Genomic DNA, 18,881 nt, shown 5'->3' on the forward strand with positions numbered 1-18,881 from the left:
GGATCAAGAAGATGTGGTGTGTATATATATATATATATGTATATATATATATATATATATACATATATATATATATATATAATGGAATATTACATGGCAATGAGAAAGAATGAAATCTGGCCATTTGTAGGAAAGTAGGTAGACCTCGAGGGTGTCATGCTAAGTGAACTAAGTCAGGTGGAGAAGGACAGATGCTGTATGTTTTCACTCATATGTGGAACAGGAGAATCTTAAGAGAGTACCATGGGGGAGGGGACAGGGAAAAATAGTTAAGGAAAGAGAGGAAGGCAAACCATAAGAGACTCTTAAAGACTGAGAACAAACTGAGGGTTGGTAAGTGTGGGGGAGAGGGGAAAATGGGTGATGTACATGGAGGAGGGCACTTGTTGGGATGAACACTGGGTGTTATATGGAAACCAACTTGACAATAAACTATAGTGAAATAATGGAAGGAAGGAAGAGGAAAAAAAGAAAGAAAGAGAGAGAGAGAGAGAGAGAAAGAGAGAGAGAGAAAGAAAAGAAAGAAAGAAAGAAAGAAAGAAAGAAAGAAAGAAAGAAAGAAAGAAAGAAAGAAAAAGAAAGAAAGAAAGAAAGAAAGAAAGAAAGGACGGCTTACTTTCTTCAAGGCCAGTGAGAACTAGGATAAAATGGCATCAAAAGTCAAGCCTGTCTGTTTTAGCTTATGGGCAAGTAATAAATTGTGTCATGTATCTTGAATGTATCATAGATAAGCTGCTATATAACGTTTGCACTTCAGATAGCTGTGAAATTAGGTGATTAACTAGTTGTTACTTAACCTTCTAATTTCTGTATAAGTCTAATTACATGAAATAGAAGTGGGGGTTTTGATTTTTTACTTTGCTTTTCTGTTTGGAGTGTCCTTGTAACTGCTGTATTGTAAATGACAGAAAATAATTGCATATGTTAAAAAAATAATTAAATAAACCTAAAAACAAAACAAAACAAAAAAATAAATAAATAAAAAGTCAAGCCTGTCTGGAAAACTTCTGTGTAACACTGTCTCCCTGCTCTTGCTCATTCAAATAGTACATAAATTTCTCATTTTTTTCTTGTCCTTTACACTGAGTTACAGTCCTAGTGCAGAACAGTTGATGGAAGACATTTTAAACCATTCAGTGAATTGTAACAATATTTCTGAGAATCAGTAGTCATTAGGGCATGCATGTTTTGATTGCAGGCATATATATTACTGGTGGCAGTGAACACAACATCATCAAATACCAGACCATTAAATTTTGGGGGGGGCTCAAGGAGAGAGAAGAGGGAAGGAAAGAGTTCCAGTTCTTTTTGATAGACCCCCAAACCCTTGACCAATTGTTGAATTGTAATACAGAACATTCTTTAGATTCAGTTTGTCTTGATTTTGACAAGATCTGTCATAGAATGATTATTATGCAAATGCACTAAGGAGCTGAGGGCAAGTCCATAGAGTTGTTTAGTTTGATCAATAGAAATGGCATGTTTTATCTGAGAACTCACTGTGTTGCTATTCTTTTTAAAGCAAAATAAGAGGTCTCAGTATTACTGGCCCAATGCCTATCTTGTTCTGATCCTCTTCACTGGCCAGTGTAGGTTAACTACAAACTCACTTTGGTAGGGACACTTATGAGTGAAGCTCATGGATGAGTTTTAGCAACCTCACAGATGTCCTAAGGCAAGCAATCTGGTCTACTGAAATATAAGAGGAAAATGACAAAGCACCTCTACATGTTGGAGATAAGTCATCCTTCTAAACAAATAGTTTGATGGTTTTATTCAACAGCTTCTCCATAGTAATTTATACTCTGTGGACTTCCTTGTTCCAAGATTTATTCAGGCTTAAGCCTGAGGGAGTTTGTTCTCAGGTTGCTAATAAGCAGATAATAGTTAGGACCTGAGGTAGATTGTCACTATGTTTTGAGCCATATCTTGCCACAGTCCAGGAGAGAATTTATTCATTGTAAATTTATATTCCAGGAAACACTTCGGTCAGGGAAAGTGAAGAAGCTTTCTTTGTGGCTCTTACACCCATATGTTATGATAGCTGCTGTTTTCCCAACATTTCTGTATTTGGGCAGGAGAGTAGAAGATGCAGCATAGAGAATATAATTCTTGTGACTGAAAAAAATCCATCAGAGGGAAAAAAGACTATGTGAGGATAGTGGCCCACCATAAAGGTACATGATAATTTGTTATCAGAAGAGCAGAATCTACAGTATAAAGGTGTCAGTCAGAGGGTCTAGTATATAACTGGGGGAGGTAAAGCAGAATTATCCACAAGTGGTGGGCTTTGTTACGAGGGCCTGACCAGGTGTCAGAGGAGAGGACTCGTGGATACTGAAGATGTCTGTTTGCCAAACTGCATTAATGATGAGCTTCCAGAAATTTTGAGTTGGGGGAATGAGTGCTTGAGTCTAAGTTCTGTGAGCTGGTCCCGTTGTTTTACAAACATTTACACTTATCCATATTGGTATCGTCTTTTTCTTTTAAAAGTTTCTCTCAATCTTGAGAAAATATAGATTTTAGTATGAACAGAATGTACCTCAGTGCTTAGCCCTAAAGTTTTAAAAAAATACTAGATAATAATACAAAAAAGAGATAACTTCCTACTTGTGAAACAATGGAAGACTCCACATATGACAAGGAGACCTTAAATGGTATAAACATTAAAACCCAAAAGTTTTGGGGGCACCTGGGTGGGTCAGTTGGTTAAGTGTCTGACTTCAGTTCAGGTCATGATCTCACAGTTCATGGGTTCAAGCACTGTGTGGGGCTCTGTGCTGACAGCTCAGAGCCTGGAGCCTGCTTCAGATTCTGTGTCTCCCTCTCTTTCTCTGCCCCTCCCCTCTTTCTCTCTCTCTCTCTCTCTCTCTCTCTCTCTCTCTCTCTCTCAAAAATTAAAATTAAAAAAAATTTAATAAATTAACAAAACCCAAACCTCTGGACAATTGCCAAGAAGAACACTAGGATGAAAAAAAAATAGATTGGGCAAAAGACATTAAATATGTCAGGCAACTCTATTGAATGACAGTCAATAACCTAGTTTTGGAAGTCAGATGTTGTAAATCACAACTCTACCACTTACTAGCTGTGTGATCTCAAGAAAGCTGCTTAACCTCTCCAAGCCTAGTATAATTTTCTTTTTTAAAAAAATGATAATGTTTCCTAATTAACATGAAGATTAAATGAGACATTGTATATTACAAAGTGTGTGGTATGTGGTAAGCATTAAATTGTAGCTATGATTATTATAAATCATTCAGGTTCATTCAAATTTGTAAGAGACTCAAGATTCCAAAACAAAAGAAGCAAAGTACATCAATGCTGTTTTAATTTGGAATCTGCACTTTCCCTACATACATAAAAATATCTAGGTCAAATCTTCGTTCTCCATGAAGTCATTCTCGAATTCCTATCTGACCCAACCAGAAATGACTTCTTCCTTCTTTGCTCTCTGTAGCCCTCTGTAAATGGGTTTCTTCTTAACTTCAGTATTTCTCACAATGCAGTCATGTGTTAAAGGCACTGTGTTTTTGTCTTCTCTCCCCAACTAAACTATAAGCTTTGTGAGGGAGCTATCATTTATAATCACATTTTTAATCCCACAAGAATCCTTATATACAACAGACCTTGAAGAAAATTGTATTAAATCGAAATGTGGATATATTTAGATTACTTTTCACTCCGATTTTTCTGCAGTATTTGCATATTGTATCATGGTCAAATCCTTGAATAGAACATGTGCTATGTGTATTGTAGGTCTATGTTGAAATCATAGTAACAAAAGCTACATGAATTTTAACATGGCCGTTTTGTCTCTAGATAGTACATTCATTCTGGAAACTGCTCAATATGAATACTAAATTTCAAGCTCAATTTAAGTCCAGCTATGACCAGATGACCTTTTGGGTGTGGGGTCTTAAAATGATTTTAGAGACACTAAGCTACTCAGGTTAGGGGTTGATCAGTGAGACTAAATTATTATTGTTCTATGTGAAATTTGCATTTAGATAAATCCAAATGTACATAGTATCACTTTTTCTGTAGAGGAATGTTAATATATTGACCCTTGTCACTGGTATGAGATCAGTTTTACATAGAACATAAAGATGCATAGCAAATTATGGCACATAGGACAAATTTTGTCATCCATCATTGTATGATTATTGATTCTATATTTAATGTACTGTAATGATTGAAAACCATATTACTTTTGTTTAGTACTGTTGAGCGATGGTGCTCTCTTTTTATATGTTTATTTTTCCATTTTATTTAATTTTTAAATGTATAGATAGAAAACGTGATAAATGTTGATTAAAATAACCATATGCTAATGCTTTTAATGAAGAACGGTTAAGGAGAAGTATATTTGGTTTTAGTTCCAGCTTTTACCTGGGCACACGAACATTGAAACTTTTAACTGAGGATGTGCAAATAGCATTAATTCTTAGGAGCTGGATACTGTGAACATCAGATCTGAAATGTCTGCTTTTCAATATATGTGAAAGAAAACTTGGAATTCATTTACTACTACATTCTACCATGCTCTTCTCAAACATTGCAACACAATATTGGTTTAAGTTTTATCTTAATATTTCCCTTCTGATTTTATTTAACTTATTGTATGTTACAAATGTCAGAGGGAGCATGAAAAATGGAAGGCTGACTAGTGGGTTGTTAGTGGAGTCCTTAGGGATATGTGAGTCAGAGAAAGGGTAAGAAGTTGACATTTGACCCAAACTGGATATAGAGCAGCAATAACTATTTATTGAGATGATCTTATAGACTATTTGCTCCTTGCTTCATTCACATTCTATTTTGTGTAGGGCTATCAAATTAAACTTAATTCTTCTGTGAGACATGGGCATTTTTAAAGTCACAATTTACTTTTAGTTGATGATTATAAGTATAACCAATTTTATTTTAAATGGTGTAAAGAATTTTAAAGTGATAATATAAAGGAATTAATATTTTATTTTCAAAATATGTCTTGCTATCTTAATATTTGAAATATCCCTCACAAAATAAAACCCCATTGTAGTAAAATTAGTAAAAAAAAAAGTTTAGGTTTTCAGTAGTTTCTGTTTGGCATCTGGTCTACAATTGAACAAATTGGGATTGGCTTGAATTACAATGGCAGAGGAAGTATTTCTTGACTTTCTTCCTTTGCTAATTCTTTTATTTTTTGAAGTTAATTTATTTTGAGAGAGAGAGTGAGCAGGGGAGGGGAAGAGAGAGAGAGGAAGAGAGGGATTCCAATCAGTGCAGAGCCTGATCCAGGGACAAATCCACAAACTGTGAGATCATGGCCTGAACCAAAATCAAGAGTCAGATGCTTAACTGACTGAGCCACCCAAGCACCCCTGGTTATTATTCTTTTAATAATTTAAGAAACATTCTTTGAATGCTGAAATGAAATACAAATAAAAATGCAAAATTGTTGTCCAAAAATTAACTGTTCCTAGTGGGGCAGGAAGATGGAGAATCAAGGAGAAGTAGATATTTATGATAAAATATAATAACAAAAACTTTTTAAAAGTCCAGTAGGCCCTAACTCTGCAGGAAGGAGAGCAAAGGGTATTTTTGCGTAAAACAAGACATTTTAGTGTGATCTTTAGAAGCAGTAAGAGTCTGTCAGGAGAATCCATGGGGCAGGCACTTCAGGCAAAGGGAACAATCTGTGTAACAATATGTGTAAAGGTGTGTGTACACCTTTAAATACATGGGTGTATTTAAAAGCCTGAAAGCTGTCTTTACCCTTAAATTGCTTAGGAGCACACTTACTCATTTCAGCGGTCTCAAGAGTAAATGACAACAGGGGTAACCAGATCCCGGGTTGTGTAATTAATTAAAGTGTATGGGAATCATCATACTGGGTGCTAAACTGCCTCTTGTTAGGCCCTTCCTCTACCCAGTGAGTTCTGTCTAATTAAGAAGACAACCAAAGCAGAGATGAAAACAGCATCAAATCAATCAGCAGCTGTCTTTAAAGAGCCTACGGCTGTCCGTATAGAGATTTATAGATTAACTGCAGCACTTTGAATTGCACTGGGAAGAAAATTGGCAGCAGGTGCAGACTTCAGAGTGTAGATTTATTTTGCTTCAGGCAGCTGACCCCAGAGGTAGGTGGACGACCCATTCCAGCCCCTCTGAAGTTTTATAGTCCAAGGATAGCCCCAATCAGGAGACCCATATGGAATCTGGCTATTTTCTAGGTTATCATCAATGTGCTTGAATTTATAATAACTATGAAAGTTTCTGATAATAGATAATAACAGTGGAATTCTATACAATTTGGAGAAATTCAGCCAGGGATTTGGAGGATAAGGTATCTATTCATGCAATTCTAAAACCTTAGTGATTGAGAGCTCTCTTTCTTCTGAAAGATTATTGGGAATAATGTCTAAGAATTTTATTACAGGGCTAAAGTTCAAACTATTATCACTTCATACTTATATATGACACAGGGTATAACATGTTAATCTTTATTTTAAAAAAACATAGCATTCTATTTTAGTATTTAAAATAAGTGATTTTAGTCTAATCTGAACTGAATATGCCCAAAGCATATTTACAGATATGTTACTATTATATTGTCTGCACTAACACATGTATTGTCCAGAATACAAAGAGTTCTAAAATAAAAAGAAAATATTTCTTTTTGCTTTGATGAAATATATCATAGTGAATTAATAACTCTATTAACATAAACATGTTAAAATATAGATTTAATTTTAGGCCAAAGTAATAATTTTGTAAGAGACCAAGTGATAAGTAGTGCCACCGTAGGCATTTTGCTGAACTAGGTCGTGTGCATTTCCTCTCTTATATTTCCTATTCATCTCGATTTTGATGTTAGATCTGTTTTCTTTCTCATTTTCACTGTATATATTCCTTACATTTACATTTCTGTTGAACACTCTGATAGAATTCTGATGTTACCTAATACTCCTGTGAACTTGGGCAGGCGACTTAAGCACTCTGAGCCACTATGGACTCATTTTTAAAATGGTAATAATGATCTTGGTTATGCCTCTCTCCCAGGGGTGCTGGGAGAAGCAGATGATTCAGTGTTTTCTAAAGTGTCAAGTTGTACACAGTTAAAGGAAGTGTCATATTGATTGTATCCTTTAAGATGTGTATTTGCACATATTATGTGGGCAGGTTGTCTTATTTAGCAGAACTCTGATAGTTTCCTTGAGGAGAGAGCTTCCTAAGGAGGGCAGATATTTCTCAGGAGTTGCATGTGTATCTTTATGCCTGGCCCTGTGGGTGTGGGTGGTAACTGCACCCTCACTAACCAGCTTCAGCTCCATTTTCTACAGGCCAGGATTCACGAAGCAGTATCTTTCACATCCTTTCCTATTACGTTTTTCATGTTACAGGGAAGAATTAAATAGATTTATGACATGAGAATAACTCCCCAAATATTAACCACAGAGACTGTATACAGAGGCTGTGGGATCCACTTGTGAAAATTATCCCTCTTCCCTCTCCTCTTCTGCCATTCCTTTCTCCTCCTGGTGGGTCTTTTGTCCAAATCCTTTTGTACCCAAGGTTTGTGGATGTGTAAACTATGTATGTATTTCAAGAGGAGTATGCAATACTTCCAAATATGAGCTCTTCTTTAACATAAGTTTTGTATAGGTCTGTGTTTAAAAGAAATACCATGCAATAACCAAGATGCAGGTAGTTTAAAATACAGCCTCACTGAAAAATCTATCTTTGAGTAACAAAATTGTATTCCTCATTTCAGAACATGATGAGTGTATCACCAATCAGCACAACTGTGATGAAAATGCTTTATGCTTCAATACTGTTGGAGGACACAACTGTGTTTGCAAGCCAGGCTATACAGGGAATGGAACCACATGCAAAGGTAAAATGTTTAAATGCCAGCCCCTCTCACATTAGCCAAAATGCAGTCCATCTTCACCTCCCCCCGCTCCTTCTCATCACTGTTATCTCCCTTCTGGGTCCTTCCCACAGCCATTGGGAGCTTTGCAGCATGGCTCATCCTCTTCCCCCTGAGCTAGGTCAGTGTTCAAACGGTGTCAACTTCATATTCCTTGACCTCCATTTCAGCGGTTTCCATCTCTGTTCCCGTCTAGCAGACATTCCCATTAATCACACCCAGGCACTTTGGGACAGAACTGTTCCACCTTTGAAATCTCTGCTTCAGCTTTTTATTGTCTTACCTCGAGTCCTTCTGCTTTCAGTCGGCCCCACTCTGTTCCTTCCGTGACCTTTGATCCTCTGTTTCTCTCACCCTTCCTTTTCTTTTAGTTTGCCACTCTCCTCCTACATTTAAATACTCTTTTTGAATCTAACCATGACAACTATTTTTTTCCCCCACAGTACAGTTTTGTTCTTTTGTCAGAATCCACTTAGAAATACCTCTATTTGGGGTCAGTCTGACAGTTTTTCTTCTCTACTCTTTTTTTTTTAAGTTTATTTCTTTATTTTGAGAGAGAGAGACAGAGTGTGGGAGTGGCAGAGGGGCAGAAAGAGAGAGGGAGGGAAAATCCTAATCAGGCTCCTCACAGTCAGTGCGGAGCCCAATGTGGGGCTCGATCCCATGGATCATGAGGTCAGACCTGAGTGGAAACCAAGAGCTCAATTCTCAACTGACTGAGCCACCCAGGCGCCCCTCTACTCTCTTTTGAGCTGTTGAGTACTAAATTAACTGGGAATATTGGGCCTCTACATGTGATAGTTTCCCATTTTAGCTGATTTGTCAGTACCAGTCTATAATTCCTTTAAAAGTCCTGCTGAGCTCAGATTTTCATTTCCATCAGTAGATAGTCTCACAGTAGTTCACCACCGTTTACTAATACATTCTTTCACCAGTGCCTCCTTTTCCTTCATCAGATGAGCTTACCTCCTCCTTCACAATAGAGGTTTTGTTTTGGAAACCACTAACTCCCATAAGCTGCAGTCTATCTTCCTTATATGTCATATACATTTATTGATGATTTGTATAATTTAAACATTTTAAGCTTCAAAACTGCCCATTTCTCAAGTATATGTGCCCACTATCCTGGAGTTTGAAACCAATTTTCTATGACACTGTGTATATGAGAGGTAGGAAATAACAAGGAATGGTTGTTAATATACCATATTCCATGAACATGGATCTTAAAACCCGATTTATAATAACACATTGGATGCAGATATCAATGGGCCAGAGGATTACTCTGGTTTTTACAAGTCTATGGGAATGTTTAATTTAGAGCAGTGTGAACAAGGCCTACCCATTCTGAGGTCTAAATCCCACAAAGATTTTCTCAGAGAAACTAGACAAATCCTGAGAAAAGCCAGATGTTTAACGTCCATTGCGTACTGTGACTGAATGCCTAGGACTTCCTCAAAGTACCCAGATATTCTGAGAGCTTGGGAGAGGTTAAAATTTCATCTCAGAGACTAACTTCTCTTATTTCTATTTCACTCTGATTCCTAATTAATATGACAAATGTTTATAGTGTAAAGAACTCTTTTGCAATCATAGCAGATCCAGATAGGTAATTTTTATCTTTGAAAGAAGGAGAACGTTCATGGACCCGTACATTTTTACCAGAAATTAAGACTACAGGTTGCCTGGATAAGACTCTATAGTTCATGTGTGTATCCCTACTGTGAGTGTCAAAAGCTGAGAGATAAGTAATGTAGACGTAGGATCTGAATCATTGAGTCCTGTGCTCTGTCCTTGAACATTACTCCAAGGAAGATACACATGGGATTTAGGAGATGCACTTTATTATTTATGAGGTTTACATTCTTAATCTCCTTACAAGTCCTTGGTGAGTAGGTATTCTTTTTGCCTGGAATGAAGATAGACTGGGACTTAAGACCAAAGAAGCTAAATGGCTTCCTTCTGACCCTTCCTTTAACTCGGCAGCGGAATCTCGGATTGCTACATTTTACCACTCATTCTAACTAATGAGAGGGAGCACATGCCAGAAGAATTGAGAGAAAGCTTTTATCCCAATGCCTGTAAAAAGTTGGTCTAATTCATCCATTATAGACCAGGGGATGACCCGAGACTTACAGAGCCAAAGAATAAGCTGAAATGGAAACAAAAGCATCTAAGGGTGCTCAGTCTCACCCATCTTGTTTTTTCTCACCTTCTTTGAATCAGGCAGCATATCTCAAAAGATTACACTTGCAATGGCTCAGATTTGGGCTCCCTTTCCTAGTCGCAGACAGATTACCCTCACTCACAAACCTACTCTAACACAGCAAGATTTGCAATGCCTTTGCCCTTGATCCTGGATCCTGACCTGCCCTCACCAGAGGACTACAAGGCTCTTCCTGAAGACCACTACACAAGATGCTTACCATTGGCCAGTTCATCTCTTGGACTGATTTAGAAACGTTGAGAAAGCTGAGGCATTTCTCTGGGGCCAGAGTCTTATAGAAGCCAGTCATTTCCTATTTCTTTATCTTATCCTCTAGATGGTAGTTTTCTCCGTAAGAAAACTAGGATAGCTGCCATTGTTTCTTAGGTTTAATTGCAAGCTGGACTGTGACAATGAGATGCAACTCTAATTCTAATGTGCTTCCTGTTGTGTAAGGTTACTGCTTTTTGTTAAAAGAAAGTTTAGAGTTTCATTTTACAGGTGAAATATTTCTTCACCATTGAAGAGTACTGTTTTACAAGTTGGGTTGAAGTTTCTCACCTGCATGGAAGATATTATATGAATTTGAAGTTGTAATACCATATATAATTTGATGTCCACATCTCTAAGGGAATAAAGAAAAGCTAGGCTTGGAATATCTTGAACTACTGAATTTTGAAGTATGAAAGTCATGTGTCTGAATTATTTCTAGCATTTTGCAAAGACGGCTGCAGGAATGGAGGGGCTTGCATTGCCGCTAACGTGTGTGCCTGCCCGCAAGGCTTCACCGGGCCCAGCTGTGAAACGGGTAAGAATATCATTTCACCTTCTAGAAAATGAATTTTTACGCCAATGTATAAAGTAATCCATGAGGAAAATAACGTTTCAAGTTTCAAGTAGCTCTCAAAGCGTGGAACTATTAATAAGGAAGTCCTGGGAGCGAGGACGTGGGAAGTTTCTGTGATGTATGTTCACTGGGCGTTTCCCCAAAGTCGTTCTATGGAGGTTTTGCAGCTATTATAACTAGAAGAATATTGAACATTTATAGAAAGGTGAGTGGATTTTATGACTTCATAATTCATTTTGCTCATTTGGAGCCCATCTTTCCTGGAATCTGTATGACTATATTGAAGTATATAATTCAGGTTCATGGCCAACACATTTCCTAGGACATGTTACCTCCTACATCCATATTTGAGATTTTTAAAAAGTTTTTGCCTGACTCATTCAATATTTATTCATTGTTGTTTATTTAAAAAGTATTTAAAGTTTCCTTTTTAATTACTCCTCATCCAAGTTCATTTTGAACTCACTCTTTCTTCTGGATACTAATTAGAAACAAATATATATATTGTATAACATATATAATCTATATCATATACATATATAGTCTGTATATATCTTATGGCCCCCGGTAAGATACTTTGTCTCTTTATACCATCTGGTATGGTGTAAGAGAATACCAGCTCTTAATTGAAATCATGTCAATAGTAGTTTTGGCTGCTTTGGGGTAAGTGGGTTATAATAGTAGATGAACCCAGAAAGTCCATTATTCTTCCTAAGAGAAAGCTGCTACCTCCAGTGACTGGTGGTTACCATCTTACATTATTTTCCATAAATCTCAGTACAACAGATGTGGTACAAGTCCTGCTTCCAAAACACTACGGAGAGTCTGGTTTAATAAAGACACTGATGGATAAGAATGTGAGACAGAAAATGTTCTGGACAATTTGGGAAGCGAAAAGATTTCTGAATAGGTCCTACCACTGTGCATAGAAAGGCTTGCATTACTAGATTGTTTCCTTCTATAAGTACCTCTCAGTGAGGTTCTTCAAACTTCAATGACTGGTGACAAAGGTCTCTAACAGAAAATAGATAGTGGCCATCTTTGATGTGCAGGACTCTTTCGTAAGGAATTATTTCCTAAATCAGAAGTTCCCAGACTCAATGTGCATGTGACTTACCCATAAGGCTTTTTAACTTGTTAAATATACAGATTTCTGGTAATTAACTGTCAGAGGATTTACTAGACCAAAATCGGTCTAGTATTGCAGTGGTTCTGCAGTGTTTCTATCCCATGGTCTCCACCGGTATACCAAGCACATCAAGGTCCTCCTGTGTATCAATACCTGTGGTGACCATGTTTCCTGAATACAGTGTTTGGTGCAGCTTCTGGTGCGGTCATGATACAGAAATACTGGCTTTTTTATGGCATTTGAGTGGTGTGTGATTTTGAAATAAAGGTTGTCCCAGAAAATCTGGGATGAATAATGGCCATGCCAATTCTGCATATCATTCTTCCACTAGAAAAAATAAAAAGGTTACATATGAAATTGTGAAAATCTAGGATGGTATAAGATTGATCTGAGCAATGTAAAATTTAAAACTAGGGAGTTAAAAATAACCCAACAGAATATTTAGCTTTCTCTAATTATCTTTGAACATTTTTTAAGTCTATAAGAAGACAATCTCAGACTCACTCTAAGTAGCTGTCTATAATAGCCAAAGGCTTTGAGAAGGGCAAAATAGATGTAGGTTCAAAATCTAGCTCTACCATTTACTTGTTATGTTGCCTTGGGCGCTTTATATTACTTCTCAGTGTCTTATACTATCTATATATCACCTTACTCTTCACAAATCTCTTACAAGATAGGTATTATCTCCATTTAAAAAAATATTGGGGGGCGCCTGGGTGGCTCAGTCGGTTAAGTGTCCGACTTTAGCTCAGATCATGATCTCACAGTGTGTGGGTTCGAGCCCTGCATTGGGCTCTGTGCTGGCATTTCAGAGCCAAGAGCCTACTTCTGATTCTGTGCCTCCCTCTCTCTCTGTCCCTCCCCCGCTCGCGCTCTGTCTCTCTCTCTCTCTCAAAAATAAATAAACATTTAAAAAAATTAAAAATTAGGTTCAAGGTAATTACTTGTTTTTCCTAATGCCATAGAGTTAACAGCTGAATACAAACTATAAAGGCCTTTTTAACTCCCAAACCAAGACTTTTTTTCTGTATCAATGTAGTTTTTAAATTTCTTCCGAATTCATTCTAATGACAGAAGAGAGAAAATGTCTTCATCTAGGGCCATCCTGAAAAGGCCCACCAAAAGGGCAAATAAAATTTCTTCAAAAACTTGTTTCTTCCTAAAAATCTATCCATTTCTATTCCATAACACGTGAAAACATTTAACTTACCTACTACCCTTGAGTTAAGTTGGTGCTCTAAGACAATGGGTCATGGTTTATCTCTGCCTTCTAGTACCTCTTGGACCAAGACCATATTTCACTATTTGAGAAGCAAAGCGTCCCTACCTCCTATCTGAGAAATTGTAATGATAACATTTGCCTCAAAGCATCTGTCCCAGTTACTGTTCCAGGTTAGATCCTAACCCTCACCTTACACCTTACACCATTTTTGTTGATGTAGTTATAAATAGAAGGTGTACCCTTTAAAAAATAACTTTGGAGGAGAACCACATGAAATAATCTGTTTGCCTTTTTATTCAACATTTTTTAGGATCTTTTATATGCTGAGCATTGAATATAGAAACAGGATATAGCAGTGAACAGAGGTCCTATCTGCATGAAGATTATAATCTAGTTGAATTAGAGGAACTATAAATAGGAAAATAAATAACTGCATAAAATATTGTCAGGTAGTAATAGTTGCTGTAAAGAAAAGTAAAATAGATAGTGTAAAATTATTTTTATTACCTAGAGACCTTACATATAAGGAGTATTGTTGTTACTGGTATTTACTATTAGTTACCTTAATATAGGTAACTAATACACGTCCCAAACTTTCAGTGATTAATACAAAAGGTGTTTGCTTACTCACATCTCAGTTTGAGATGTCAAATGTGGTGTTGGGAGAGTTGAGGAACATTGGGGTTGGGCCTGCTTAAGCCAGGTTGTTGCCACTTGATGAAGAAGTCATGCCCGACACACAGCCTCTAACACCAAAGAGAAGAGGACCATAGATGTGAAAGCATGGAGAATACACCCCCACTGTTACCTCAGGTCAGAAATGCCATATATGTCACTTCCTCTCTCATATCATTGGTAAGAACTCATCACATGGACTTGAGGAGTTTAGAAAATGTAGTTCAGCTGAATTTCTAGGAGGATGAAACTGGTCAGTGACCATTAGGCCAGTCTTTTGTCATAGGTTCTGTCTGGCATTGCTGGTACTATTTAAACAATCAAACCATTTTCTACATTTTCTCATCTACTCAACTGGAAGAACTCTGAATTACTTCCTTCTTCAATCACTGCCTTCTTTCCACCTCTGGCAGGGATTCTTAACTTGGAATTCCTGGACAGCTGCAAGTCTGTGGATAGACTTTGGGGGTCCATGAATTCCCTAAATATATGTGCATGTGTACATTTTTCTGCAGAAAGAATTCAGAGCTTTTAAAGATTATATATGGGGTTCTATAATTTCTAAATAGTTATGAACTACTAGGGAGAGAATCTTCCAGTTAGAGAACTAACTGCTATTTTATTCTGGGGAAGGTGATACAAATGTAGATATCCAATACCTCCAAGAGTTTCTTTGGGGACCTTTAATTTCAAGACCCCACACTGAATTCATCATCTTCATGACTCTTGCGTTATCTCTTCTATTCCCCAAACCTGGTTCTTCACTTCTAGTCTTTATTTCAGTGAGTAGCCTTATCCACCAAATTTTGTTGTCCAGCAAACCAAGAATCACCTCCTCCCCTTCTCCCCTTTCACACTAATCAAATCCTTTTGATTCTCTTTACTAGGTTTCATATCTTTCCATTCTCACTGGTACTACAGTAGTTCAGGGATCTCAGGTGTATCTCTCTCCAGTCCATTCTTCACAGAACATCTGAACACAAATCTGAGCATATCACTCCATAGTGAACAAGACATTAGCTCACATTTCTTAACATGACCTATATGGCCCTTCAAGGCATGTCTCCTGCTTATCTACCCAACTTTCACCCTCTTGTCCCTCTGTCTCCTCACCTCATTTACAGCCACAGGCATTGAGTTTCATGGAAGTAAAGCATGTATCTTGTTCACTTTTGAGTCTTCAAAACATAGTATGGGTGCCTGAGTGGCTTAGACGGTTGAGCATCTGACTTCGGCTTAGGTCATGATCTCAAAACTTGTGAGTTCAACCCCTGCGCCAGGCTCTGTGCTGACAGCTCAGGGCCTGGAGCCTGCTTCGAATTCTTTGTCTCCCTTTCTATCTGCCCATCCCTCACTAGTGTTCTTTCTCTCTCTCTCTAATAAATTAAAAACATGAAAAAATTAAAAACAATATAAGTCCTACACCTTATTAGGTGATCCATGAATATTGATGAATAAATAAAGACATAACAAGTGGTCAGTTAAATGAGGAGCGAAAAGATGTGCTTGTATCCGTATTAGCTGGACTTTACTGAACATTGGTTTAAAGAGGCCTTCAGGGTCATCTGGTCCTAAACTCTGATATGGCAGGTGAGGTCACTAAGGCACATAAGGGTGAAGGAACATTTATAAGGTGTTTCTGCACTGATCTGCAATTTAGAACTCAGGTCTTCCTACTCCTTGTCCAGTATTTCTCTTTTCCTTCCTTCTTTCTCACCCTTCCTTCCTTCCTTCCTTTTTTCCTTCTTTCCTTCTTTCCTTCCTTCCTTCCTTTTTATGCCATGCTATATGTTGAGGAATTTATCCCACCATCATCTCCCATGAGGTCTGGGCTTTTTGTTATGCCCACCCCTTCAACTGCCAAATATTCCTATTGTTTTTATCAGTGAAGACTGTGGCAGTTTATCTCTCCCAACGTAGAGAAAGCGTCAGGACTGTCAAGACTTTGTAAGTGTAAGAATGGCCTAAATTTTGTCCTACTGGAGCTGGATGCTGCCTGATAGCTTAGAAAGGAGACTGAATCCTGGCCCCAGTGGACCTCTGTTGAGCCCTCACAATGGAATCACTGAGCGTGAAGTAATAGCATTTACTAGTTTCTTGAAAGACAGTCTTAATGTGCATGGCATTTACAATCATCATTACTATATTGAGGTCTCCCCGGTACCCCCTCCCCATAATTTATTTAGTCTATTTCTGCATCAGTGTATCTTAGTGGAATGGTTGAATCTACTTACCAACTTCACAAAGAGGCTGCTATGTGTATCTTCTGAGTAAAATTAATTTTTCATGGCCTTCTTTCTTAGCCACTGTGTAAAATCACCCACATGTACAGCATAACTTCATTTTTAATTAAACATCCTAATATTCTATCAGGTGTTTAACTTGGATTTAGCAGGGTGATTATTTTTTGGATAACTCAATAAAATGTATTAGAAATCTATGTGCTGAGATTTAACAGCTCTCTCATTGCCATACTGTATTTATTGCACAATCACTAAACCTCAGCAAACATGTGTCTGATGATCTAATTAATATGCAAAGCTGCCTTAGTGTACTAAAAGTAAATCTTCAGTCATGATTTAAAGCATAACTCTAGAAGATGTGAGAGTGTCCTATAAGTAACTGCCAACTTAAATCAAATTAAAGTGTTTATAACTGGGAAAAAGTTAGTATCAAATGGCAATGCTAAGAAAGATATGCTGTCATATCAAAGAAAAGGAGATCAGACATTTTGATGATAAATGGCTTTTTTTTCCTGTGTGTAAAATAATGGGTTTCTTAGCCACAGATCAAAACATGAGATGGGATTTTAATTATTTTTAGTGAGTAGTTAAATGAATATAAATTCAAGTTGCAATGCTAAGTGTTTGTGTAGCTTTTTAATATCTTGTAGTTTCAAAATGATAAAATTAAGCATGAGGCATATATGAATATTGCTTTACTTCAAAGGTAACTATAAATTGATTGAGGCTGATTGATTTTTAAAAGTCTACATTATTACTGTTGTAGTGTAGGTAGTAAAAATCCTTTAATTCATTTATGGTAACAAAGTTATTTTGCTAGTAGTATGTACAGTTAGCATTTATTATTAATGTCAAATTGTATTATATTTCCTGATATGGTTAAATTAGAACATTTTTCACCATTAAAGGAACATATTGATTTAATTTCATGATCGTGTAGTTTTCTTTTAAAGACATATTTTTCAGAAGCTTACATTATTTTATATTATTTTACATGGGTAGACCAAAAAATTCAGAAACAAGAGAAAATTCAAAACATTTCTGATATAGCATACTTTTTTTTGCCCCAAAATGACTCAGAGTGAAATTCCGATACCAAAATGTATGTCTTTTGTGGGAGAAGAAGAGAGATTTAGTAAAAATTTGGAGATAATACAGTTAATAAGGAAACAACTTTAGTTACCTTTGTTTTACCAATAAGGATGATCTTTTTAGTATTCTTTTGAATTTATTTTGCTCTAACTAAATACATACAAATTTCACATATATAATTCATTAAATAAGCTTTATTGTAATAAGGAAAATCCAGGATGAAGGAAGTTCACCTTCTGATCCTTCACAATGGCTATTAAAATCACTTTTTCGGATTTGAATTTCTCAAGGGAAGAGACGTGACACAGAACCAATCATTCAATGCCTTGTGTAATGTGTGACCCATTCCCATGGAGGGATCTGTTAATTTGTGTAAGATAGAATCTCCAGTCATCTTGCTAAGATGCATCTGGTCTTTAAACTTGGTATCAAATGATAAAAGTGATTGAGTTACATTTGATGAATGGGTGTGTTTTAATAGACTTGCAACAAATTAGGGACTTAGGTCTCAATGTGACTTTTTCTTATTATAAAATTTAAAAACAAAAAAGAAGAAGAAACCAAAGGACTCTCACTGTAGGCTTTTTGACTTGGCACTGCTTATGGCTTAACTTGAATACTTAAGTTATACCTTCTCTTTATTTAGGTGATCCTTAAATTTTTAAAATAACTCTTTAGTTGATTAATATTATTGCCAAACCCTGGTCTTCTTGGAAACATTTAAAATAGTGGTCAAGAATATAGAAACTGAAGTTAGAAAAACATCAATCCACATGAGTCCTAGCTCTACTGTTGACCAGCTGTGTGACCTTTTCTATGTTACTTCATTTTTCTATGCCTTAATTTTCATATGTATGAAATGAAGAATGATAATATTATCTGCCTTGTGGGTTTATTCTGGAAATTAAGTTGAATAATGTAAGTCAGGCATACCGCATCGTTCTGGAACATGGTAAGTTTAATGAATGATACCTGATGTGATTGTATTACACATTTTAAGTAAAATTTTATGTACAGAATTATATGAAGCTTTTGGACTCCTTTGAGTTAGCTGGAGATACCCTGAGATATTGTAAAGTAACAGTTAAGAATAAGAAATGATTCCAGTTTTCCTGATTCATTTATAAACCAACTTTAAGTATAGTTTTACTACACTATAATGCTGTGAAATCTTTAATGCAGCAATTTGCATTCTTTACATTTACTTAAAATTGCTTTCAGTTCTAATGCAAATCTTAAAAATTAATGTTTTATGGAAATCTAAGTCCTTGTACTGTTCAAAAAGTAGCTAAAAGTTCTCAGTGTTAAATCTCAAAGTCATTTTTCCAAGTCCTTCAGGTTAATTGGAAAAAACCTTACTCTTTCCATGTATCAGTCATGTATAATAGATAACAATTCTGATGGGGAAATATTTCAGACTCTTTTATTGTAAGGCTACTTAATTAACATTGGAAATGAGAACACATCATGGAGTTTATGTAAGGGAAAAAAATAGCTTTCAAGCTGTTAGAGGGCAGGTCTCCAAGAAAAAAGACTAGAGGAATCATTTTGGAAT

At 36.5% G+C, this 18,881-nt stretch overlaps 1 protein-coding gene across 3 annotated transcripts in view; it reads left to right on the forward strand.

Moving 5' to 3' along the window:
- Nucleotides 1–18,881, forward strand: part of NELL2 (neural EGFL like 2) — a 326,766-nt gene that overhangs the window by 224,536 nt on the left and 83,349 nt on the right. For all 3 annotated transcript variants that reach the window (XM_029955181.1, XM_029955182.1, XM_029955180.1), the window contains exons 15-16: nucleotides 7,757–7,879; nucleotides 10,831–10,926. In XM_029955181.1, the coding sequence (XP_029811041.1) occupies nucleotides 7,757–7,879; nucleotides 10,831–10,926 (219 nt within the window). The remainder of the gene's footprint in view (nucleotides 1–7,756; nucleotides 7,880–10,830; nucleotides 10,927–18,881) is intronic.

The sequence above is a fragment of the Suricata suricatta genome, chromosome 10 (genome assembly GCF_006229205.1).
Source record: "Suricata suricatta isolate VVHF042 chromosome 10, meerkat_22Aug2017_6uvM2_HiC, whole genome shotgun sequence".
Classification (NCBI taxonomy): Eukaryota; Metazoa; Chordata; class Mammalia; order Carnivora; family Herpestidae; genus Suricata; species Suricata suricatta.